This window comes from Oncorhynchus nerka, linkage group LG16, assembly GCF_034236695.1.
Source record: "Oncorhynchus nerka isolate Pitt River linkage group LG16, Oner_Uvic_2.0, whole genome shotgun sequence".
In the NCBI taxonomy this organism is placed as follows: domain Eukaryota; kingdom Metazoa; phylum Chordata; class Actinopteri; order Salmoniformes; family Salmonidae; genus Oncorhynchus; species Oncorhynchus nerka.
This window is the reverse complement of record NC_088411.1, coordinates 17,613,911-17,641,258: the sequence shown is the minus strand read 5'-3', so window position 1 is coordinate 17,641,258 and position 27,348 is coordinate 17,613,911. Positions and strand designations below refer to the sequence as shown.

Below are 27,348 nucleotides of genomic sequence, written 5' to 3'. Positions count from 1 at the left end.
ATATGTATTTGATTTCAATTCACTTTACAGTGTGTGCATGCTATGCAAGCCATGTGACACCAATATGATGATACAGGAAAGTCTACAGAACATAAAAGAGAATTTCTTCATAGTAAATGCCCTTTCGTGCATCACTCAGCATATCAGCATTGCTTAACACCGTGTTCCAGTCTGTTCATAATGGAACCAGTGTGTCTGTAACCCCTCCTCTCTCTCCCTCCCCAGTATCATGTTCTTTTCATTCCCTTCATGCCTCCACTCAGTGAAATGTTAACAGAGCCGGTTATATATGTAGGATCTCCCTCTTCCTCCTTCCTTTCTCCACTTCCTCCCCCTCCTCCACCACTAATAGCCCCTAGGGAAACTTCATTATTTATCGCTATTGAAGTGGGGCTTTTGATTATAATACCTAACCCTCCCCCCCTGTCTATTACCCCATAGGTCTGGGGCTGCGGAGGGAGAGAGGAGGGGGATTGATTACCTGTAGCCTCTACCAGACATGATTCAAGTGGGCTGTGAGTGAGGGAAGTTCACTGGATCAACGACAATGACGGTAACGTTTAGGCAATTTCGAATCAGATCCAATCTAATTTCATTTGTCACATGCTTCGCAAACGACAGGTGTGGACTAACAGTAAAATGCTTACTTACGGGCCCTTCCCAACAATGCAGAGAGAAATAAAATAAAGAAATGATAGAAAAGTAATAATAAATACACAATGAGTAACGATAACTTGGCTATATACACAAGGTACCAGTACTGAGTCAATGTGCAGGGGTACGAGGTAATTGAGGTAGTTAAGAACATATACTGTAGGTAGGGATAAAGTGACTTGGCAACGGATAGATAATAAACAGTAGCAGCAGCATACAGTATGTGATGAGTCAAAAAAAAGTTTGTGCAAAAAGGGTCAATGCAGATAGTTTGGATTTCTTATTGGTTAACTATTTAACAAACTATTTAGCAGTCGTATGGCTTGGTGATAGAAGCTGTTCAGGGTCCTGTTGGTTCCAGACTTGATGCATCGGTACAGAGCGAACAGGCTATGACTTGGTTGGCTGGAGTCTTTGTACATTTTTAGGGCCTTCCTCTGACACCGCCTGGTCCTGGATGGCAGGGAGCTCGGCCCCAGTGATGTACTGGGCCACACGCACTACCCTCTGTAGCACCTTTTGGTCGGATGCAGAGCAGTTGCCATACCAAGCGGTGATGCAACCAGTCAAGATGCTCTCAATGGTGCAGCTGTAGAACTGTTTGAGGATCTGAGGGCCCATGACAAATATTTTCGGCCTCCTGAGGGTGAAGAGGCATTGTCGTGCCCTCTTCACAACTGTGTTGGTGTGTGTGGACCATGATAGATCCTTAGTAATGTGGAGACCGAGGAACTTGAAGCTCTCCACCAGCTCCACTACAGCCCCATCGATGTGAATGGGGGCGTGGCTCGGCCCTCCGTTTCCTGCAGTCCACAATAAGCTCCTTCGTCTTGCTGACGTTTTAGGGAGAGGTCGTCAGCCAATTTAAGGATGGTGTTGGAGTTGTGGGTGAACAGGGAATTACATCCCTGGTTAGGATGGAGGTAGACCGGCATGTCGTATTATTAATGTAGTATAGTGAATAGGATTTAATGATGTCTGAGAGATAGAAAACGAGAAAGAGGAGGGTTTACTCTGTAACACTGGACAGGGATGAGAGAGTGTATTTGCAAAATGGTGCACAATGTTCCTCTCAAGATGTTCACTTCACACATTGATTTCAAAATGGCATCCGGTGTCAGGTGATTATGGTGTCTTCAACCTGGCTCCTGCTGCAGGAAGAAGAGTCAAAGAGACAGGAGAACACACTACCTGTCTTTAAGAGAGGCATTGTCACAATGAAGCGAAATGGGGGAAGTTTAAAAGAACACAACTACATAGTAAACCATGTTTAAAAGAAGGGACAACCTTTACATGATGTGATAAACACACTACAGGTAGGATCTTCATTTCATCATTCCTGGGGTTGCAACTCAATATTAGGAAGGTGTTCTTAATGGTTTGTACACTCAGTGTAGTTCATCATGCCATTGATCAGAGTATTATTCAAGCTGTGTGTTTGTGTGTACAATATTTACTGCAGAGAGATACATTAGCTGACGTAACAAAGACTTGATACCACACCATCCGAGACCAGCACCTCAGGCTCAAGATCAATACTCTAATAAACTCAACTCAAAAGCCGACATCTCTCCAAAATGAACTAGAACATAAATAATGGACGATAAAACAAACACTTCCCTTTCCCCCCTTGTCATCATTGCCCTTTTAATGTTTTCATCTTCAGGAAATAGATTTGGAGATGGATCACAACTGAAGCTGATGTAGTTTAATTTAATCTCTTCTCATGTATCATTATTTTAACAATACCATCAGCGTTTCAGAGAGAGCTTGTGCGCTCGGAATGGCAAGTCCGGTTTCCAATTCCGCAAAAGGCAATCATTCCATTTGTGTTCGCACATAATGGAAGCAAGGAAAATAGAAATGAAGGAGGAATGGAGGGAAGAGGAGGGGAAGAACGGGAGAGAGAGAGCGAGAGAGAGAGAGAGAGAGAGAGAGAGAGAGAGAGATTTTTTTAAGTTATCTCTCTTCCCCTGTCTTCGTCGCTCTGGCTCCTCTCTCTGAATAATAGATTAGAGATGAGAAGTGTAGTTTTCCTTGCAGGGGGGACAGCCAAGCAGCATACTGATGTAGCTATGAGGTCAGCTCAGTACCGTCAAGATCAGCCTGCATGTTTAAAGGCACTTCAACAAGCATCCTCAAATGATTTATTTTTTAAATGATTAGTATGAATATTTTCATTGGCGTTATATTAGTAGCTGAACCGTTGCTGAAGGTCACCGGCTGCTCAGTCAGTATTCAATGACTTACTCTACAGTATGATAAACAGCTAGCTATATATAGTGCAGTCAAGTGTATTTTTATTAGGTATCTTTGTACCCCAGCAGTTTTTTGTGCACTGAACCCTTCCAACCCAACTGTCAATGTCCAGTCGCACCCGGAACAAAATGTCATAAGGTTAACAAGGTGGGTTGAATAGTGCTACCCAACTCACCTGATCAAATCCAATGTTATTGCTCACAGACACATGTTTAGCAGATGTTATTGTGAGTATAGAGAAATGCTTGTGTCCCTAGCTACAACAGTGCAGTAGTATCTAACAAGTCACAACAATACATACACATCTAAAAGTAAAATAATACAATTAAAGAAATATATAAATATTATGACGAGCAATGTCAGAGTGGCATTGACTAAAATACAGTAGAATAGAATACAGTATATACATATGAGATGAGTAAAGCAGTATGTGAAAATTATTAAAGTGACTAGTGTTCTATATTATTAAAGTGGGCAGTAATTCCATGTACAGTACCAGTCAAATATTTGGACGGACCTACTCATTCAAGGGTTTTTCTTCATTTTTACTATTTTCTACATTGCAGAATAATAGTGAAGACATCAAAACTATAAAATTACAAATATGGAATCATGTAGTAATATAATGACAGCTTTGCACACTCTTGGCATTCTCTCAACCATCTTCAACCAGCTAAATATAAAGAAAACCCCCTGACTGAGTAGGTGTGTCCAAACATTTGACCGGTACTGTATATAGGGCAGCAAATGAGGAATAATGATAGGCTACATTTTCCACCTAAAACGGGGTTGGTGGTGTGGATGTGGGGGGAAAAAAGCTCAGACTGGCTCAAAGAGGAGACGTTGTCCTTTTTGCTGGAGATTCCAAGTTGTCAGATCACCAAACGCCTCTAGTGAGAAAGACTGTTCGCTGCTCACCTTCCGTCATAAAAAAATCAATTAAGACTAAACATGGTATTCTACTCCCTCCACTCGTGCTCTGAGCCCCTGGTGTTTAAAAAAAAAATATTGGACCCAATCCGTATGTTTGACACCTCTGTTCTAATGCATTCACATGGGAGCTAGCTCTCAGTAAGCTAGAAGAGGCCTATTCCGGGATCATTATTTTTATTTCACAGACGGGTTGTGGCATTTGGAGAAAGCTTATCAGGTCAAGAGGAGGTCAAGAGGAGCCATGAACATGTGTCTTGAAATGTTCCCCATCAAGGCCTCCCGAGGAGCGCAAGGGTCTAAGGCACTGCATTGCAGTGCTAGAGGTGTCACTACAGACCCGGGTTCGATCCCAGGCTGCATCACAACCGCCCGTGATCAGGAGTCCCATAAGGCGCCGCACAATTGGCCCAGCGTCGTCCGGGATAGGGGAGGGTTTGGACGGGGGCGAGGGTTTGGACGGGGGGGGGCTTTACTTGGCTCATCTCGCTCTAGTGACTCCTTGTGGCGGGCCGGACGCCTGCAGGCTGACCTTGGTTGTCAGGTGAACAGTATTTCCTCCGAGGGCAGGTGGGTGTTAGAAGCGCGGCTTAGCAGGTTATGTTTCGGAGGACACGTGACTCAACCTTCACCTCCTGAGCCCGTTGGGGAGTTGCAGCAGTGAGACAAGATCGGGGCTTCTTTCCCCTGGGGGATAGAGGGAGAGGAAGGCAGAGCCTGGCACTATTTCCAGAAACTGGCAGTCTCTATCAAAAGGATGAGACTAAATATGAATAATAAGAGAGAGAGAGAGAGAGAGAGAGAGAGAGAGAGAGATACTATACTATATTATATTTGGAAAACATTGATGAGAGAGATGAGTTACACCATGCCAATCCTTAATTCTGCTAACAGTCTCTTATGGTAAGACTTGTCACATAACTATAGGAGGATGCTTCAGTTTTAGATTGTGTTCTATTTCCAACATAAGTGGATAAGCTAAATTCCAGAGGCTGCTAAATAGTGTCAGCAGCACTATTTCAGCACTGAAAACAACATAGATCAGCTGTGTATTGCTTCTTCTCCTGCCCATTTTGCTCAAAGAAGTTGAATAACAAATCTAAAGGAGGGAAATTAGCATGAAAAACTCCTCTCATTTCAATCGATGCATAAAATATCTGCACTTACTTTAATGAGCAGCAATATAAGTTGCCACGCAGCGCGGCAGAGAGAAGAAGAGATGAGAAGAGAGCATCCTGATTGATGTTGCACATTAGAGAGTGGTAGCCTCCTTAACCGAGCAAACATCACAGCCTCCTCATTGTCCTCTCTTCCCTTCCTTCCTGTCCTCTCTTTTTTTTCTTCTCGGTCCTTTCCTCCGGCTCTCAATTTTTTTCTCTCTGTCTGTCTGACTCTCTCTCTCCCTCTCTCTCAGAACTCCCTGGCGAAGTTCTCTCAGAACTCCCTCTCCCTTCTCCTCTCCTCTAATCTCCTCTCCTCTAATCTCCTCTCCATCCCTGAAGAGCTTTCGCTCTCTGAGAATATCTCTCCTCTCCTGACCTGGAGTGGGTGATAAAGCTCTGAAGTAAACCCTGACATATGTTTACTTATGATAAATAAAAAAATAACACGCCCGCTCAAACACAGGTACCAGTTAGCTAGCTCTGCAGCTCTACAATTAACATTCCCCATTTCTCACCATCACACGTTTTTCCCTAAATTCCAACACCATATCTCCTCCGCTCCATATTCAGCAGAGAATGCACCACCTGAGAGCAACAAAAATGGAGATGTCTAACATTCTCCTCTCTGCAATTGTGTGAGAGGAATCTTGCCCTCATTAAGTCCTAGCTGCTAATGAATGCTCTGGCCCCATCACTCTCTGAAGGACCATATTAGCAGGCCACTCATTGGATATTCTGCACAGCACTCATCTGGCAGGTCAGTGACACCACCACCCAGCACCTGACCTCTAATGTGTGAGGTGGGTTCACAGATGAGCCAGCTTTCAATCAAATGCCTGTTTCAGGTAGTAGTGCTTGTGTAATGAGTCACCTTTCCTGAGATCTTAAAGTGGAACTGACAGCGTTTTGACTACTTTGCAGATATGAAACAAACAGAAAATCAGAATATCAGTTAAAATGATCCAAATGCCAGTTTTAAAAATAGGTTCCATTTGACAATTCTATGACGTACAGTAAGACATTGTTGGCAGAATATATGGATGCAGTTCAATATAATTCACCAATATGTCTTGGTAGTCCCCAAAATATTGCTATCAGGTTATAAATCACAGCTGGCCATTGTTTGCTGTCTCCACCCATTCGGATGCACTGTGGACAAAAACGGGTGAACGTAACTAAGGCTGGGAATGTCAATTACAATCAAACTAGCAATACAATCAGACCCTCTATTTATGTAGCTCTTAACTTAGCAAGCTAAAAACACGGAGCTCTGACATTAGCTAGCTACCTGCTGGGAGGATTTCGTGTCATTGGAGGAGAGTGATTGACCAACTTTTTCCCCTCATATGTTTTTTTTTTCAGGGGCTACAGCTAGATGCAGGTGTCATTTGGTTAGCTAGCAATAAATATGAATCGCTTTGCTAGCTAACTTAAACGACTGTTATCCAGTTAGCATATTGCTTGCGTGTATGAATTCACTCTGGCTATCTACTCCAATTTCAAAGCACAGAATAACTGATGAATTTAAGAAAGGGCAACACCCGCTGAATATGACCGGTGTCAGTAGCTAAACGTATGCAAAAGAGCGTAACAGCAAGCTACGAACGCTCTAGATAACATGTAAACAGCCTAACCAGCTCTGCTAGGTGCGAGTAAAATGGTCAGAGTGAGCATATAGTATGCTTACTTGTTCTCTCATTTGTGTCTGGAAGTAGCTAGCTAGCAAGCTAGCCAACATTAGCAAGTTAGCTTGTGTACTTGACGACCGTTGTGAGGAATGCTCTGATCAACCCTACTCCTTAGCCAGTGCATCCAGTGTCAATCGGGCAGTGTACGCTCAGAGAGCGGAAAGCTCTGAATTTACAAATGAGCACACTCTGACACTGGAGGCAATGTATGAACGCACCCTTAGCTAGTTGTCAATCAGATGTATTTGGCAATTATCAAATCGGCGAGCAGGCAAGTTCCCATTCAGTTGTCAAAACGTGGGTTGGGACAAGCATGCATTGGCAGGCAAGATACAGCAGCAGGCTACTATTCCCCATCATTTATCAGTGCAATTTTGACAGCCAACTAGCTGAACTAGTTTGAGAGGGTTTATCTCTCGTTAGAGTTTAGCTCATCTCTCCCTGGCGAGCTTTAGTTGTTGATCTTGTTGTTGTTGATGTGCATAACTGAGGGAGAGAGAGAATACCTCTTCACGGTTGTTTGATCAATAGGACTGTAAAGTTCCCAAATGCAAAAATCCATTCCGGTGTATTTTGTGGCTTTTGGCAAATGTGTTGTAATGATCTAAAGTCCCACTGTTGTTACTAACTATAAACACAGTCCAGTTCAAAGTGAATGATGGCAGGCCAGTGTGGCAAATGGCATATTCGCATAAAGGCCTACTGTACTTCTGATTGGCTGTGGCTCACCGGTCTGCGTATTAGGTTTTATGTACCGCAACGTCCATTAATTGCCCAAACGCACGGCCGCTTTCCCACTCTACGTTGCTGAGGAATTTTCACAAATGCCTAACTATACGTCATTCCCAAACATTCTAATAATTTATGAAAATGACCATATCTAAGTGCTCGCTTGTCAGGAAATATAAAACAAATGTGTAATTCTTCCCTGGGGTTGTATATGAACAGATTTGAGTCAGATTTCATGTTGCTAAAAGGCTGTCAGCTCCACTTTTAAGACTTGTGTTATAGCTGCCAGTGCTATATGTCTCAGCTCAGTGGGCTAACACAAACAGGTCACATGCACAAACAGATTACGTCCTTTATTAGCATCATTGGAGGCTCTATACTATGTATTGAGGCAGAGGAGGAGGAGGAAGGTGACTGATTGGGTTGACGCTTGTGTGTCATAGAAATGAATAAAGAAAGATAGGATCTGTGTGGTTTGTTGTGTGTGTGTGTTGACATCGTAGGAGGCTCTTCCTGTTTGTTGTTAATGTCTTTGTCTCCGTGACGACGCTAACGAAGCTTCTAAGATTCTTGGGGGAGGATGTTTTGGTCAGGCGTCATGCAGCCCCAATTTTTTTTATCATGCGGTCTGATGGTACAGTATGTTGTTGTTCTATCAAATTTGATTCATTCCAAGTCTGATTCATCTGCATCTTGGAGATGAGTGTTTTAACAGCAGTGGGAGTTTTTGGCAGTGAGGGACTCATCATAATTCTCAGAATAAAAAGTAAGAGCTATTTAGAAGAAAACATCTGTCAGTATGACAACACAACTACATGAAAGTAGAAAATGTCCTTTGGCAGTAAACCTCTCACTCCCACCTCTACCCCCTCTGATCGCTCTGAAGAAGGTATTTTCCCACCTTTTAAACAATTTCTCTGTTGTAACTCATGATATTCGAAACTCCACAGCTAGTCTGGGTAAAAGGAGTATAGGAAATGTACACACATACGTTGTAGATCATATGTGCTGAGAATTAACAGTAAACACAACAATATCATTTAAAACCGTCTGCTACTATACTGATTGATATCATTATATCAATCATTATCATATTATCACATCATATTTACAAAAACAATCCTCCAATGCCATGAAAACACATTTAAGGTCATCACCAACTGGAATTAACTCGGGGCTTGGTGAGGTAATGAGGATAGAAATAAAAGATTTGGGATTTCGTCTTTGTCTAAAGCAATTACTTCTATTCAGGACTGTTCCGGGCCGTGGCTGAATGTCGAATCATCCTCACTGACTGACATACGGATGCGGGAAATTAAAATGACTGTCTTCAACCAATCAAAGCCTCTAAGTTGAATTGGAATGCTTTCTGGAATTTGCATGCATAGCTGGCTGTCAATCTATCTGCTCTCTGGGCTGTAGCGGAACATAATCAATCAAGGTGGAATTATAGTATCTCCTCATAAGTGACAGGGATTTTCAATCCGGCTATACAGAGTGCTGAGCTGTATTATTCTCTATGGACTTCCTAGCTTGGCTAAATATGTGTGACACATCTCAAAGACTAGTATAATGTGACAGGGATGTACTGTACGGACTTCTCTTTCGGGACACTAGCTGAATAAGAAACAGGCTAGTCAATAAATACAGTAGTTGTGACAGGCCTTGTATTATTTTCTACTTTAGATCACAGAATACAGTTTATTTTTTATTTTTTATAGGAGGCTTGTAAGTGTATGACGTCACCAACAGGCTCTTGAACAGCTTCCCCAAGCAATACGGTAAATAGGTAACAAAATAGCTACAACGGAACAAGTTTTCCTTGTATCTTTACTGACCGTTTATGTCAGTATTTGCAGGATTCCATATGCACACTCACTGGGCCCTACACACTCACTGGGCCCGACACACTCACTGGGCCCTACACACTCACTGGGCCCTACACACTCACTGGGCCCTACACACTCACTGGGCCCTACACACTTACTGGGCCCTACACACTCACTGGGCCCTACACACTCACTGGGCCCTACACACTCACTGGGCCCTACACACTCACTGGGCCCTACACACTCACTGGGCCCTACACACTCACACACGCTGTCACTCCAACACACACACAGTCACTCCGTCATTTGCTCACTCACACATGATATGCACATACATTTATACTGACTCTACACACCCGCACAACCACTCACATGCAAGATGCTGCTACTCTGTTTATCTTACATCCTCTTGCCCTATATATATCTACCTCCATCTCTCCAGTATCCCTGTACATGTAAATATGGTATTGGATCTGATTTTTAAATATTTCCTGTATATAGTATAGTATAGTATATATAGTATAGTATGCTTACTTACTTATTTATATTATTAATTCTTCTTATTCTTGTTTCTCATGTTTTTTTTTCTAGTAATAATTTTTTTTTTTTAAAAATGATTGCATTGTTGGGTATTGAGTTTGCAAGAAAGGACTTTCACTGTACGTGTGCATGAGACATTAACACGTGAAACGGAAACCTGAAACTGTAGGGAGCAGAAAGACAAGAGCAGCTCTGATATGCTCTGATTTCTGGAGATATGTTCCAAAAAAAACTATATTCGAACTACAGCGTTTACACATACGCCATTTAGAAGACGCTCTCATCCAGAGTGTCAGCGTACGTTTTCATCCGTTTTTTAATACCGATCCCCTGTGGGAATCCAACCCACAACTGTGGAGCTGCAAGCACCGTGCTCTACCGACTGAGTTACACAGGACCACTAAAGATGGAGACTGAAGATCAGTGGCAAACTGAATTTTTGATGTATACCTACTTTGATGTATTGCATATCATAGTAGCTACATCAACAGAAAATATCTACTGCCATAGCATGGCTGAATGTCACCATTACCATTCACAGAACACAAACAGACTTTTACAATTCTATTTGATAAAAAAAAAGGCTGACTATACAGGGAATAAGGTGCCCTTTCAGAGACAGTCTAGGACAAAACAACAAGAGCAAAGGAATTGAAAGAGGCATCTTGGTCGTCCAGACAGATGGCAGAGGAGACAGGAGTGTCTGTCTCTCAGAACGATAAAGTCCAGATAGAGAGAGAGAGAGAAGCCCAGTAGGAGTCAGAGCCGGCACAGATAACACTGACTACTGAACAGATGGCTACTCACCCCTCCGAATACACCTGTCCTGTCCTGTCCTCCTCACACAGATACAGGAAGTGGAAGGCTTTTAAGGTGTCACGCAACGCAAAGCATAAAAATGGATGGGCACCAACATAAATGTCTGTCGACCGGCTGGCAGGTTGCCAGGGACACTGCAGGTTGGACAAGGTCCTTGAAGGTTAAATACTGACTGGATGTGAATGGGTGTGACTTGGTGTTCTACAAGAGTAAATTAAAGATTGGTATAGCGGCGACTCCATTAGTATGTGTGTGAAGGTTGTTGCTATTGAGTGACTCGGTGGACCCATGAAATAGAAATAAGTGGGAGTTGACACATGAAGCCAATAGTTGAAGGCAACTCGGGAAACGACGCAATGAGAAAAGACGTGTGTGTGTGTGTGTGTGTGTGTGTGTGTGTGTGTGTGTGTGTGTGTGTGTGTGTGTGTGTGTGTGTGTGATGCCTCAAATCAGTATTTAAAAAAGAGCATCAGTATCTCTGAGAAAAGCTGTCATACAGCTCTCTCTCTCACTCACTCACTCACTCACTCACTCACACACACACACACACACACACACACACACACACACACACACACACACACACACACACACACACACACACTTTGTACAAGGATAAGACAGAGTTAGCCTATATATAATTTAGTCTTTGTGCTCTGGGTAAAGGCTATGCTTGAACTCCTTTGAGGTGGACCCAGTGTTGTGGTAAACCCTAACAGACAGATGTGAAGCTTCCAGCCCCTTTGACCTCTGCTATATAGTCCCCAGGGAAACAACAACACACAAACCCACACACTGCCCGTAATTAACGACTAAACACACACACAACACACACACTGTAATTAACTAGCTGAACAGACGCCTGCTTATTCAACATCAGCCCTGAAAACTAAATCAGGACTCAAAAATAACATTTTTCCTCCGATTTTGGTCCAAAGCTTTTACCCACAACGAGAAGAAATCAACTGAGAGGGCAGGGCCCGCTCCTTACTGTACATTAGCAGGTGATATCGAATGAGAACATTCTCCAAACCGAAGTCAAAGACAAGCAGGGGATTGATCTTGATATTCTACCCTGCTGCTATGTGAATATCATGTGCCTCGCTGCAAATGGATAAGCTCCATAGAAATGAGCTATGTGTTAACAGCAGAGGGAGAGAGAGAGAGACACAGTGTAATAAAGACAGACAGAGGGAGAGATAGATGGCGGGGGAGAGAGAGGGGGAGAGAGAGAGTGACACAGTGTAATAAAGACAGACAGAGGGGGAGAGAGAGAGGGGGAGAGATAGAGAGACACAGTGTAATAAAGACAGACAGAGGGGAGATAGAGAGGGGGAGAGAGAGAGGGAGAGAGAGAGAGAGAGACACAGTGTAATAAAGACAGACAGAGGGGGAGAGAGAGAGGGGGAGAGAGAGAGGGGGGGAGAGAGAGAGAGAGACAGTGTAATAAAGACAGACAGAGGGGAGAGAGAGAGGGGGAGAGGGGGGGGGGAGCGAGAGAAAATGAGCAAGACAGAGGAGGAGAGGGACTGCATGACAAAAAGAGAGCTGAACTGAGACAGAAACACAACTACACCATAGAACTACTGTAGCTGTAACAAGACCTAGTTTGCTTGTGTATATTTTTCGCAAGCTAGCCCAGGAGATCTGTTATATTCTAAGTGCTAAGATTCCAATCTGGAAATGTGTATGTTCGCCGGAAAAAAATATGACTACCCATTGTTACAAAACTCTGGGTTTTGCTAAACCATGCCCCATGATGCCTCACAAATATACAGCTAAGGATGGAAGCAGAGGAAGCATCATCTGTGATGTTGGTAGAGAGAATATGAAAAACAAAAAAAGAATACCAGATATATAATGTAGCAGCGATTCACATTACTCATGTTTTGTGAGAGAGAGAGAGAGAGGGAGAGAGAGAGAGAGACTGTAGCCATTCTGGATGAATACCATTGTATATAGTCCGACCCCCGGGGACCATAACACACTGAGACACAAAAAAAGGAGCAAAGACAGAAACTGCAAATTTTATGTAAACAATAAATCATCATTCTCTCATTAAAACAACAGAGGCAAAGCAGAGAATATTCACAGATGGAACAGAATAGGTTGAAAAATACATTTTAATCCCCCTCTCCATTCCTCGTGAGGACGAGAGATGTTGATTTATTGGAGTATCACCCAATGCAGTTCTGGTCCAGCTCCAACCCTCCCTTCAGCCCCACAGAGTACAGGGTTTATGGGCAGGCAACAGACCAGATGTCAGCCAAACCCAGGGACAAATGTGTCCTGTGTAAATCTGCAGAGCCGCAATTACATGTTCCTCATCGGATATGATGAACATGGATTCAAGAAGTATTGACTCTGTGGAAACAGATGATATACATCTCCTAATGTACAATCATTTATATAGCTTTTCCCATCCACTCTTCTACTGTACTGCTACCGCCCAAAGGGGACCAGAAGTCATGACGACGGAACAAGACGTGGCTGTTGGCTGTTGGCTGACTTCATGCAGTAAAAGCTTCTAATATAACAGATGCAAAGTATATGAACAAACTAAGAAAAGAGGGTTCCTCAAGGGTTCTTTGGGAAGGGTAATGGTTCTAAGTGGAACCGTAATGATTTTGAGGCCTTCAATGGTTCTTTGCAGTTCAGAAAAAGTTAGTGATAGTGATTAGTGATAACTAAAATGTAGGTGGCAGAGGCTCATTTGAATATTTTTTTTTTTTTTTTTGTGCTACCGTGAGTTCCAGTGTCATTCCAGTTGATGTAATATGTTGTGTCATTATGGCCAGTGATGGTGTCTTGTGAAATACTTGTGTTTCATTTAGAACCATGGCAGAGGGAAAGTGTGCGCAGTATGGGTGAGGCTGGGTAGTTCCAATAGAATGCATGGCCTTTTGGGTTAGAGCGACGAGGTGTGTCTGAACTTTTGACTGGTCTGTACGTAAATTTGATATTTCCATTATAATGGAAATATATATATATATATATGTATATATATATATGAGAGAGAGAGAGAGTTTGTTAGAAATCATTTACATAAGTATTCAGATCCTTTACTCAGTACTTTGTTGAAGCACCTTTGGCAGCAATTACAGCATCCACTCATCTCAAGCTCTGTCAGATTGGATGGGGAAAGTTGCTGCCCAGCTATTTTCAGGACTCTCCAGAGATGTTCGATCGGGTTCAAGTTTGAGCTCTGGCTGGGCTCCAGGAGGTCCTGAGCGCTCTGGAGCAGGTTTTCATCAAGGATCTCTCTGTACTTTGCTCCTTTCATCTTTGCCTCGATACTGACTGGTCTCCTGGTCCCTGCCGCTAAACAAATCCCCCACATCTTGATGCTGCCACCACCATGCTTCACCATAGGGTTGTTGCCAGGTTTCCTCCAGATGTGACGCTTGGCATTCAGGACAAAGAGTTTGATCTTGGTTTCATCAGACCACCGAATCTTGTTACTCATGATCTGAGATTCTTTATGTGGCTTTTGGCAAACTCCAAGCGAGCTGTCATGTGTCTTTTACTGAGGAGTGGCTTCCGTTTGGCCACTCTACCATAAAGGCCTGATTGGTGGAGTGTTGCAGAGATAGTTGTCCTTCTGGAAGGTTCTCCCATCTCCACAGAGGAACTCTGGAGCTCTGTCAGAGTGACCACCGGGTTCTTGGTCACCTCCCTGACTATGGCCCTTCTCCCCCGATTGCTCAGTTTGGCCGTGCTTCCAAACTTCTTCCATTTAAGTATTAGTGAGGACACTGTGTTCTTGGGGACCTTCAATGCTGCAGACAGTTTTTGGTACACTTCCCCAGATCTGTGCCTCGACACAATCCTGTCTCGGAGCTCTACAGACAATTCTGAATAATTATGTAAATAAGGTATTTCTTTTTTATGGGGGTTTTGCAAAAATGTCTTACATCTTGTTTTCACTTTGTCAATATGGGGTATTGTGTGTAGATTGCTGAGCTTTTTTAATTTTTTAAAATACATTTTCGAATAAGGCTGTAACTAAACAAAATGTGGAAAAAATCAAGGGGTCTGAATCCATTCCGAAGGCACTGTATATAGAAATATGTGTGTATCAGCTACAGTATACATTTAGCAAGACAAAAGAGTGGGAGGAGATGGACACACACACAAAATATATATATATATATATATACAACTCTTATTTTCTATTTTTGTATTTTATTTAATGTCATATGTGATGTTGTTGTTGCCTATTAATGTTGTATATGTGGACCCCAGGAAGAGTAGCTGCTGCATGTGCAGTAGCTAATGGGGATCCTAATCAACTAAACTAAACACTCAGCCGCGCGCATATACCCACTCTCTCACACACACACACACATTGCAACTTCTAGAAGTGACATATCCCTAGTGTGTGTTAAATGGAAGGTAAATGGAGGAGAATGAATCACAACAGGACAGTCTACAGTGATGCATACTAATCAGTATTTAACCCACGGGGAAACACAGGGCCTAGCTAATGACATCCATCTTGAGGAGGTGTGTGTGTGTGTGTGTGTGTGTGTGTGTGTGTGTGTGTGTGTGTGTGTGTGTGTGTGTGTGTGTGTGTGTGTGTGTGTGTGTGTGTGTGTGTGTGTGTGTGTGTGTGTGTGTGTGTGTGTGTGTGTGTGTGTGTGTGTGTGTGAGTGTCCTCCGTGGGTGTATGTAGATGGCTGGGTCATGATTTCAACCCCACGCTCTAAGCCAGATAGACGGAAACATCGCTGTTTTTCTGTGCATTTTCTATTTCCTTTACCCCAATGTCTTGACACCAAACAAAGATGTACACCGATAATAATGTATATAACTTGGCAGAGGTACAGTGTGCGCAGTATGGGGGAGACTGGGTAGTTCCAATAGAACGCAAGGCCTTTTGGGTTAGAGAGGGAAACTGTCCGGGGTGAAGAGAGAGAGAAAGAGAGTCAAATCAAAATCAAATCAGCGTTTATTGGTCACGTACACAGTTTAGCGGATGTTATAGCGAGTGCAGCAAAATGCTTGTGTTACTGTGTGTGTGTGCGCGTGTGTGTGTGTGCGTGAGTACATGTGTGCGTGCGCGTGCGTGTGTGTGTGAGAGAGAGGAGAGAGGGACCGTACCTGCGTTCTAAACCGTAAGCATTTTGGGTACGCGAAAATAGAAAGCTTTTATAGCATGTGAAATTTAAAAAATGTTGCATACTTTCAATGCCATTAGTACACAGCATGTAGTACTAGGCAGGGCAGATATCGGCCACAGGGAGAAAAAGAGGTGAAGAGGGAATGAGAGAGGAAAGCAGAGGAGATGTATGTATCATTGTTGACTCAGCAGAAGGAGTCTGGTCAGTGTATGGAGGGATGGTGATTGGTGGATAAGGGGTTGGATAGAGGTATATGGATACGCTTTATAAGGGTCAGAGGTTAGATAGAGTTGGATCGATAAGATTAAGGGTTATATAGATATAGAAAGTGTTGATATAGAAAGTGTTGTACTGTACCTTTGGGCTGGCCGCGACCCAGCGTGACGAACCCGGAAGAGATGAAAGTATGAAGGTCGTGACCCCCACTGCTGCGGATGCTCTCCTTCCCGTATTGGAGACCTGCAAGAGCCAATCACAGAGTCAGAAACCTGGTGTAACTCTATAGGCACATCGAGGAGGAGTCTGCCAAAGACTGCTTACTTGCAAAGTTTCTCTTTTTGATCACCTAAGAACAGCAGACACTTCCGATTACTTTGATTCTCACTATCACTGTTGCTATCAGAACCCCTTGATCATTCTCTCTTTAAAACTAGAAAATGGAAGAAAACTAGTCTAAATAAATAAATAAACATGCTAATAAAAATCCATAGGAAAGACCACTGTGAACCCAATCATGCTTCACTTACCAGAGGTTGCCATGGCTGCAGATATCATGTCTTAGGCTTACTGTACGTCTCACCTGTATTATCCTCCCATTCTATTACCATGGTAATTGTGTTGTGAGCAGTCTCACACACACACATACACGTACACACACACACACACACAATATCATACCCGATCCTTCCTGTCTAACCTTTATCATGGTTGGGCCATGTTTCTGACCCTAGATGACAACCTGTGAATCCAAAGGACCTGTTCAAAGCCAATCCCAATCCCCTTCTCCTGATTCTTTTCCCAACGTATTAAGGTGAGATAGCGTGAAGCACCGCCACGGAAAAGGCTATGCATTACAAATTGATTGTCCTTGATAAAAGGATACGTGACTTTCACCTCCAATGAGCACCTATGCACCTATGCACCTATGCACCTATGCACCTATGTCCCTATGCACCTATGCTCCTATGCACCTATGCACCTATACACCTATGCACCTATGCACCTATGCACCTATGTCCCTATGCACCTATGCACCTATGCACCTATGCACCTATGCATGTGATAGATGTAGGAGATAGAGAGGTACCTTCGACACGTGATAACTTTTTTTGTACCTTCTCGAGTTCCCGGCTCTATATAGCAGAAGAATGTTAATAATCAGATAATTTCATTATGGAATGAGAGGGAGAGATGTGGTGTTATGTAGCTCGGAGAGACTGGCAAGGTTATTCAACTCCAAGGGCGATTAAGCTTTACCACAGTGAGACAGGCGGGGGTAATTGACATGGTGTAGTGGTTTTACAGCGTTGTCAGTTCCCTATCTACTGTGTAGGGGACATGGTGGCATGCACGTCATCTGTATCGTGTACTGTATGTACTTCTCTAACAACCAATCTACCAATGCTGTACTGTGCAATACTTATTCTTCATGTCAGAATTGTTGCTTCTAATTAACAAGAAGTAACTGTACGATGCTACACTTAAAGGTCTTCATAAAAGGAATTACACCCTCGCACCTGCCTCGCCACCCACATACCTCTCACATACACACACGACCACGCACGCACGCACGACCACACGCACACACACACACACAAACACACACATGCGCATGAGCACATGCAAGCTCTGACACACAACACAGGTGCACACAGGAGGTGGTTTATACAAACCATGTTGACACAGTCAGCATAGAAATACCCCTCTTTAAACGGAGGAGATGATTACCAAGCCCACAGGGAGGGAGAGCGGGAGGGAGGTCAGTGAGGAGATGTAATAGCCGTGCAGTTCTGGGATTAATTGTTGAAAGATTAGAAAAACAGAAAATGTCGAGAGAAAAAAAGTGCAGACTGAATCTGATTATGAAAAGTGCCAATCGGCGAACTATATCTTAATTAAACTAATGAAATCATGGTTTAGTAATCCAGGCTGTGCTGCCAATCTCTCCGAGGCAATAGACACACACAAACACACACATACGCAGAGAGTGAGACTAACACCCATACTCGTGCAGAAATACACACACAGTCTCACAAATACCCAAATACACACACACATACACACAAATGCGCGCACACACACACACACACACACACACACACACACACACACACACACACACACAAACGCGCACACACACACACACACACACAGCACTAAAGGGCTGTGGGAAATGTCCAAAAGTCATATCAAAACAAGGTTACGTAAAAAGCGAGAAGATGAAATGGTTGTCATTTGTATATAGTCACCATTAGCTGTTTGTGCATCAGAGTCATCGTTGGACTTTGAATGTCAGAGAAACTGTGGTTGTTGTTGAGTCAAAATAGGACGTTAAGGATATGGATCCTGGAGTATAAACAGATATTCTGCACACTACAATAAACATAACTTCCTCTATTCATTATGGACTTAATTCACCTTTTTGTTTATAGCAACAACCAACATACAGTAACAAAATCAGTGTTTGCAGTGTAATGTAAATGTTTTTCCCCGTGAGAGCTATATGGGTCCAAAAAGAATGATTCATTCATTTTCTCTCGCTTCGTTTCTTTACTTCAAACCCAGAAGTACGTTTAACGTCAAATCCACTCAAACCCTCTAAACTGAACAACTGTCAAGGACTTTTCCTTGTTGTGGCTGCAGGGTGTGTGATGTTAACTCTCAGACCTAAAAAACGGTTTCCAAGCTTACAACTCAAGCAGAGTGGATGACAGTATAAATAGCATGGTGTCCTATTCTGCTGTCTGCACAGTTTGCTCCGGGATCTGTTTTTAAAAATGCCCAGACGGCGGGACAGGTTTTCTAGCAATTTACCAAGGATACCTGTGACATACCCGGCCTGCATTTTTAGGAATGCATCTAAAGCTATGCTAAGAAAATCATCTGGTTTTTTTGGGCAAAGTGGGTTTTCTTGTTGTGATGTGGAAAACCACGGCATTCCATTTTAGGATCAGAGGGGGATGTCATTTCATCTCTTGGCTCAGTTGGAGAGGGTCCTCTTAGGCTTCTCCAGACCTTAGGCTTTAGGACTCTGGGACATTCTGATTTAGGAGACCTGAGGGGCTCGTCTTGGAAGGCTGCGGCGTGTGTGTAGGGGTTTCTTTCATTTATTCATTTATTTGTGTCTTTCTTTCAATCGGTTTCTTCCTTTCTCTCCGTTCTCCAGGTTCTGTCTATCTAACTGTGTCATCCTCAGCGGGGACATCTCTCATAGAAAGAAATCCTCTAGTCAGGAGCACAACAGTACGGTATTATACTGGAGTCGCATTTTGCCACACATGAATATGCAATTTCACTACGAGTGAGTGGTTTCTATCTCTCTCTCTCCCTGTGCTGCTGTACCACCGATCCTGATCCCGTTAGAATGGCAACTCCCAATTTATACCCACACATTACCAATGTCATCTCATCTGCCTGTCACTGCCTTTCATGTCCAAGACCACAGGACTTCCTGGTCCACAGTGTAGGGCGAGCTGGGCTGGGATGGGATAAGCTAGCCTACATGATGAGCTATGTTCACTTGCTAACACTAACAACGATTGTGTGCAGGAAGGCAGGCAGACAGAGACACAACCCGACAGGCAGACAGAAAGGCACAGAGAGAGCGAGATGCTTGACCTCCGCTGAGTATGACTTCCCACAAGGTCATCCAGTTGGGTGGGTGCTTTCCCCCTGTGCCTTGCACGGCTCGGTGGGCATTAGGACCAGATTGATACAGTGAGTCAGGGGGACAGACAGGGCCGCTGCCTGGGAGCAGACTGGGCTCGACAGACCGGCGGGGTCGACAGACCGGGGACGACATGGCCCGCCATGCTCTGCAACCTAAATGAGCAGGTCCGAAACCTGACACACGTGTTTGTCTATCCTGCACATCTGTTTGTCTGTCCTGCTGTGTGTCTCTGCGTGTCTTTTGTCCATGCGAGTGGATTTTTAGGTCTTTCTCTGTCTGTCTGTCTGTCCTCCCTTTCTCTTGTTGTGTTGAGGTACAGAAGTATGGGTTTTCGGATACGGCCACAGTCTCTTCCTCTCTGCACTCGTTTTCTGTCTTACTGAGTATCTCTCAAACACCTTTCTTTTTTTGTCTTTCTCTCCCTCTCGCTCAACTCAGACCTGCCTCACACTCACAGTAAACATGAGACAGGTTTGTGGTTGCAGGACTGTATGTCTTCAGAGATCCCAGAACCGAGATGTACTCCCCCTGTCAGTGTTGTTCTGTTCCCACTTCCCAGCTGTGTGGTTGAATCCCATTCCCATGCGTGCCGACGCGGTCGCGGTCTCGCTGCGGTCTGTGTTTCAGTGTGTCATCCTTGGCTGACTCACCCGCTGAACCACTCAGCGTCCACCATTTCCACCCTGCCACAGACGGCCCGGCCCTGTTCCCTCACCAGCCACAATGATCTACACTAACAGGGCCTCTGTCTGTCTTTCTTCCTCTCTCTACTGTCTCTATCCCTCTCTTTCTCCCTCTACTGTCTCTATCCCTCTCTTCCTCTCTCTACTGTCTCTATCTCTCTCTTCCTCTCTCTACTGTCTCTCTCCCTCTCTTTCTCTCTCTCCCTCTTGTTCCCACTCTTGCACAAATCGGATGATTATGGGATGTTAACACAGGAGATTACACCATTGACAGGGAGCGCGGCATGCCGTAGACACACAATGTGTGCACTCGTACACAAAGAATGAGTCCACTGACACATATAAGTTCAGTAACAGTCTCATGCAGATGATTAAGCAGGTCAAAGTCATGAAGGATAATGATGATGCACCAACACATTCACACACTTTACACAGTATTCTCATACCACTTCACCAAATGTGTCTTTGATGATATGTACCCAAAACAGTAGAATATATGTACCAAACTATAAAGGTAACGTACCGTGGTTGGACTTGGACTGGTGGACAGGGGTGTAGTGGTTCTTGGAGGAGGTTTGTTGAGGAGTGTTGTCTTTGGGAGAGCCGTTCATCGCTGCAAAGTTCTCACAGTCGTACTGAGATATGGGAATGGGCCCCTGCTGCCTCAGGATGTCTGCAAGGGCCCTGGGGACACACAGAGAGAGAACTTTGAATATTTTGGGCACCAACTGTTACTGTTACTACTATTTAGCTAACTTCTCCAAGCAGCTACACTAAACTCCAAGGTGAGTGAGTGTTCTTGGCACTGGAAGGTTACAGAGAACCCTTCATAAAACAGAAGAAACAGACACAGAGTTGTGTTTATGAGAAGCCGTTCTAATTAGGTTGAACGGTAGTGTTTTTCAGGCCGACGCCAGGTGCGTATGGAGGTACGGTACCCTCGGGGACGAGGAGGAGAGGGAAGAGAGGGAATAGAAAAACTCAACAGCCTCATGAAAGAAAATAACAACAATATTCAAAGAAAATTCTGGCAGCACTTTGGAAGAGGAGGAAATCAAATGATGTTTGCATTGCTGCGGTTGCTCCAAGCCTTGTGCATGACAAATGTCTCTCCAGCATAACCTTTGCTGCTCTATAAATATTGTTCCTGTTTTTTAGTTATTTCACACCTGTGTTTTTCAGTTAGGTACTTTAACATTGGATGTGCTGTTGTGCAGATGTGTTAAGCAATTATTATTATTATTTTTAAATTGAACCTTTACTTAACTTGGCAAGTCAGTTAAGAAAAAAATGATTAGTTACAATGACGGCCTACCCCGGCCGATTGTGTGCCGCCCTATGGGACTCCCAATCACAGCCGGATGTGGTGCAGCCTGGATTCAAACCAGGGACTGCAGTGACGCCTCTTGCACTGAGATGCAGTGCGTCAGACCGCTGCGCCACTCGGGAGCCCATTATAATGATAACTTTGACCTTAACGTGATACATTATTCACTGTCTCGAGCTTAGTCCTGGGTTGAGTCATGCATGTATGAAAGGACAATGCGTCATAGAGGGAGAGTACAATGTTTGTCAGCGGTCGCTCATCAATGTCTTCTCTCCAACATGTGTTGTCCACTCGTCTGTGGTAACTGTAATGTGGCAAAGCCCAAAGGGAGCCGGGAAACAGCTGAGAAGACACACGGAAGCTTACACACATAACTACAAACAGCTACTTGGTGGAAATCTCCAACATAATGCTGATTAACCCTTGTCAGTTCACCACTGCAGGCTATGAATCCACACACCACCACCACCACCACCACCGAGAAAGTGTTGGTATGATAGGTGGTATGGAAGTGTGGGGGGGGGGGCTTGAATAGAAGTTATATTTAAAATGTTATTGTCTATAACAGTCAACTGATAACAAACTGGTTTGACTTGACAAAGGCCTTGACATTTTAATTTTTTTATTAAATTTTACCACTTTTTCTTCCAAATTTCATGGTATCCAATTGTTTTAGTAGCTACTATCTTGTCTCATCGCTACAACTCCCATACGGGCTCGGGAGAGACGAAGGTTGAAAGTCATGCGTCCTCCGATACACAACCCAACCAAGCCGCACTGCTTCTTAACACAGCGCACATCCAACCTGGAAGCCAGCCGCACCAATGTATCAGAGGAAACACCGTGCACCTGGCAACCTTGGTTAGCGTGCACTGTGCCCGGCCCGCCACAGGAGTCGCTGGTGCGCGATGAGACAAGGATATCCCTACCGGCCAAACCCTCCCTAACCCGGACGACGCTAGGCGTGGGCGTCGCCCCACGGACCTCCCGGTCGCAGCCGGTTGCGACAGAGCCTTGGCGTGAGCCCAGGGTCTCTGGTGGCACAGCCTGCGCTGCAGTACAGCGTCCTTAACCACTGCGACACCCGGGAGGCCCGGCTTTGACATTTTACGAGTATTTTTACGAGGGAAATGTGCATATAGACATCGCTGTGTGTCTGGATTTATCCGTTTCCATTTTAAGGGATGATGCATCATCAGTGCTCTCCGTCTTATTACATCGGGTTTATGAGGCAGAAACCAGATTCATCACAACACCTGCAATGAAACATGCTCAAAAGAGACCTCAAATATGCATCAGTAGGATCAGTAGGATCATTCCCTCACCCACACACCTGATTTGCCAGCCAACAAGTCTACCAATCCAAATCATTTAGATGTTTCGCTTTGAACACCTCTGCAAAAAAAATGTAGCTACTAAAACAATTGGATACCATGAAGGGTAGCCTAGTGGTTAGAGCGTTGGCCTAGTAACTGAAAGGTTGCAAGTTCGAATCCCTGAGCTGACAAGGTACAAATCTGCCCCTGAACAGGCAGTTAACCCACTGTTCCTAGGCTGTCATTGAAAATAAGAATTTTTTCTTAACTGACTTGCCTAGTAAAATTAAAAAAATGAAAAAAATGTGGCTTTCATGTGTACACTACTGTATTAATGGCATTCCGGCATTTAACCTCAATTCTGTATAATCCAATAGAATATAATTTGGAAAAAAATATGCACCATTTGAACTATGAGTGGGTGATAGGGTGATTTTTATAAGCAGTGTCAGACTGTATTGGCAGGACATATCTCTACCTGGTTAAAAGTCTGATGTTTTTTCATATAAAAGAGTTTAATTCCAAAATGCAATATATCCATTTTCAGAAATGTTGGTAAATTGACATGAATTAAAAACACATCTTGTGAAAGAGATAGAGCTACTCTTTTTTCATCTTACCAAATCCACCCCTAACATCCAAACTCCAATAGAAAAGTACCCCTATTGGGTTTAAAAAAAAGCTACATATGATGAAGTATCAATACATAAATAGATAACTTTCAACCACATTGTGCCAATATCACATAGCAGATGTATTGTATCCAGAAGGTTAACAGTGTATGCAATGTGTGTTTTCTTTTGGTAATTCAAGCAACTTTTGCAACAATCGCAAATCATTTGCTGTTCAATTATGGATTGGTTGAATGCTTATTGCCTGAGTGACAAAGCTCACTGTTTACAGCCTCCGTAGGTTTGCAGTGTTTCCCATGGCTGGGGATCGGATCAAAGAACCCTACAAAGGAGTTCTTTATAGAACGTTTAGGGGTGCCACATATGGAGCAAGCAGAACCAGAGCCATATATAGTGGGGTCTGAAATGATTGACTCTACTGACTCTACAAACATGAGCAATGACTGTTTCAAACAAATATTCAAATACTGAGCTATATTGTGTGCTCAAACAAATTGGGATATTTTAATATTTTATACTAATACAATCCCCCAGAGAAACAGATTTGGTTTTTGTTAAAAAGGTATGGGTCAAAATAAAGAAAGTAGTCCAAAATGTAGTATTTTGTCCCATATTCCTAGTATGCAATGACTACATCAAGCTTGTGACTCTACAAAATGTGTTTCCTGTTCGTTTGGGTTGTGTTTCAAATTCTTTAGTGCCCAATAGAAATTACTGGCAATTATTATAAAGGAATGGTAATTAAGTATTATCCGTTATCATAGTAGCATCCACATGAATGTAGAAGTGTTTAGAAACATATTATATTCTCATTTACAATAAAAGTGACTCCAAAATGACACAATACATAATTTACCATTAATTTCTATTGGGCACAAATCTAATCTTAAGCACATCTAAATCACATCTAAAGTTAACGGTTGAAAAGTATGAGAACAGCCACAATTCATACACATAGAATGGGACCCATTTATATCAGATATAACAACTGACACGTGACACCTCACAGTAGGCTGAACTATGACCTCTGACCCTTAATTGCCATGGAGTAATATAGTCAGTCTACTGTACAACTGTTCCAGGTGCGGCTAGTGTTCTTAGTTCAAGGGTTCGACATCTTGGTATACTGGCTTAGACAACTGGGGGTTGTGGATACGCCCCATATTAGCTCGGACATGTTATACGGAAAACTGAAGATTTCAATTGACAGATTGATAATCCATAATATATTTTATACTGCATGCGAACATGATTTCATTACAGAATAATATGTTTAACGACATTGACATTTTTGTCTCAAGACATTATAGACCAGATCATGTTGCGGCACACATACGAGCGGGCTTTGCACCCAAGCAGGCGTTCATTAATTCAGTCATTCTGACTTACCTATGGATATTCATTTCCTGAGGAGGCTCTGTGGCTTTGTCGTAGGCAACTTTAGCCGAAACTCCCACCACTAAAATAAATGCTATGATCCCACAGGTGATGTACACCGCAGTGTTCGTCTGGTCCATGCTCGGGTCAAAAGGCTGTCCCGTCGAGGCTGGCGACGGGGGGGGCGTTTTCACCCAGTCCGGCGTGTTGTAGTTTTTACAACTTGACTGATCCACTCGTTTTTCTTTTTCCTGGCAGCAGAACCGCAGGAAGCAGGACCCGCAGCAGTAGCGGTGAACAGTGTTGTTACACGCAAACTCTCTATCAAATTGTCCGCTCACGTCGTAGTAACCCGTGCACATATCGTAGTCCTTGGTCGTGTTCTTCTGCGGCGCAGCGGTGGGGACCGCCGCGGTGATGTTGGCTTCTTTTGCCTTGGGAGTCCTCTTGGTCTCCGTCTTCACTTTCTTGCCTCCCGTGGCGGCGCAGAAAACGCTCAGGGGATCCAGGTATATGAGGAGCAGCAAAAGGTGCCGTATCCCCATGGTGTGTCTAACCTGTCAATTCACTTCTGACGCGACGCTTGTGTTCTTTTCTGACTTGGTACTTATAGTGAATGTGATAGGGCTCTTAGTCTGTCAAGGCTGTCGCAACCCTGGCATCCGCCACTCGCGTTGGTCCCCTCAGTATCGATACTGTTACCATACTGGGTAGAAGAGTGAGTTAAGTTTATCATTAATAGCAGAGCTTCTGCAACCCATTGCGCTCTGATAGGAGAGTCGAGAACCGGGGACTCTGTGCTTTCCGCCGGGTTGGAGGTTCTGAAATCGGCCGGGTGTCGCTGTCCAATGTCCTGATTTCTATGGCGCGCCTTAGGTCGAGCTGTCTTTAAAGAGTAGGGTTTGTGCGCACATCTTGCTGTGGTGAAAGTTGCGCTGTAGAGGAAACAAGCAAAACGCTTAATTAGCCATTATCCGCACGTCAAGGGTGGCGCATTAAGTCTACCAACTATTCAGCCACGCGATGGAAAACACTCATTTATTCCGATTAACGTTTTTTTTTGTCACAACCTTTCGTGAAGTATTTGACATTCAGGGCTTCTGGGCTTATCATATTGGCTGCATGCAGTCAATACGTGCTTGTTTAAATCCCTTTCAATGCGCAGACGTTGTAACTGGAAATATCCAAATGCATACAATTCTAACAGAGTAGAACCAATATGTACAAAACTGTTTTCATTGCAGCCAAATATTTGTTTTTACTCAGGCTATTCGTTGGCGATATTTTACTATTTCAATATATTAGACTGCTTAAAAGTAAGGTATTTCATTTTACCTTACAGGAAAAAGCACAACGCAATGTAATGTAGATATCTGCATATGAAGCTGAGGCACAAGCAATAGGTCAAAGTTAAGGTTTTGGTGATAAAACCTACCTCTATCAAGATTGCCGTTGACTTGCTTGCTCTCTGTCTGGCGCGGAGAGAGTGAATAGAATATCAGAGCTCAGCAAGAGACCACTTTCCACTTCTCCCCTCCCTCCCCGTCTCTCTTTTTTTATCCTCCCTCCCTTCCTTCGTCTCCCTCTCAAGGCGTCCACATCCATAGGTTCGGTTTGCTTCTAGCAGAACTCAGCTATGCGAAGCAACCATCTGTGCTCTCATACTCCCTAAAGACCTTTGCTTGAAAAACGAGAAATAAGCGGCAATATTACTGTGACTAGCTACCATAGTCACAACATAGCCAGAAACACGGGATAAATATTTTCATTTAGATGTCAGCGTTATTTGATTCTAATTAATTTTGGAGTAGAATTTCCTTTTAATAAGTCACCAGAACTGACCTTCTCACAGTCATTCATTATAGATTCTGTGAGTTTTGCCTATTAGTGACACACTGAGAAAACACGTAAGACTGTGTGTGTGTGTGTGTGTGTGTGTGTGTGTGTGTGTGTGTGTGTGTGTGTGTGTGTGTGTGTGTGTGTGTGTGTGTGTGTGTGTGTGTGTGTGTGTGTGTGTGTGTGTGTGTGTGTGTGTCAGAGAGAGAGAGAGATCCTCACATGCCTGCAACAGTTGACTGATCACAAAGCCAGGAAGCAGTTGCTTAGTAACCACTTTTTACTATTGCCATCCATCCTTGTTGTGATGAAAAATGTAAACCTCCCGATAGTAAAGAGCTCCTCTGGACTAGAGGGATGGATGTGCTCTGAGACATATGCACAGTCTCAGATGCAAACTGCACTGTACTGTATATCTATTTTATACATATAGTAAACAGCACAGACTGCTGCTAGAGCACAATGAGGTAATGGAATAGGCAAGCTGCTTATAACACCCCTCTGAAAGCACACGTTTCATGAATGGGCTATGTTTTCTCATTTCTTATTAATTA

The 27,348-nt window shown here is 43.6% G+C and overlaps 1 protein-coding gene across 1 annotated transcript; it reads right to left on the bottom strand.

The window, feature by feature from the left end:
- Nucleotides 1–1,044: 1,044 nt before the first annotated feature.
- On the bottom strand, nucleotides 1,045–25,887 carry LOC135559567 (protein shisa-6-like). The gene is made up of 4 exons (XM_065002312.1): nucleotides 24,971–25,887; nucleotides 20,830–20,990; nucleotides 16,092–16,193; nucleotides 1,045–1,457 (listed from the first exon to the last, which is right to left on the bottom strand). Exons 1-4 carry the CDS (start codon nucleotides 25,501–25,503, stop codon nucleotides 1,045–1,047), a joined length of 1,209 nt encoding a protein of 402 aa, XP_064858384.1. The 5' UTR covers nucleotides 25,504–25,887.
- Between the last annotated feature and the right edge of the window lie 1,461 nt (nucleotides 25,888–27,348).

Coding starts and splice junctions, on each gene's coding strand:
- LOC135559567 (XM_065002312.1), bottom strand. CDS start 25,503: ATGGGGATACGGCACCTTTTGCTGCTCCTCATATACCTGGATCCCCTG. Junction 16,194..20,829: donor CCAGTCCAAGTCCAACCACG/GTACGTTACCTT, acceptor TGGCTCTTGCAG/GTCTCCAATACGGGAAGGAG. Junction 1,458..16,091: donor GGGTCGCGGCCAGCCCAAAG/GTACAGTACAAC, acceptor TGTGGACTGCAG/GAAACGGAGGGCCGAGCCAC.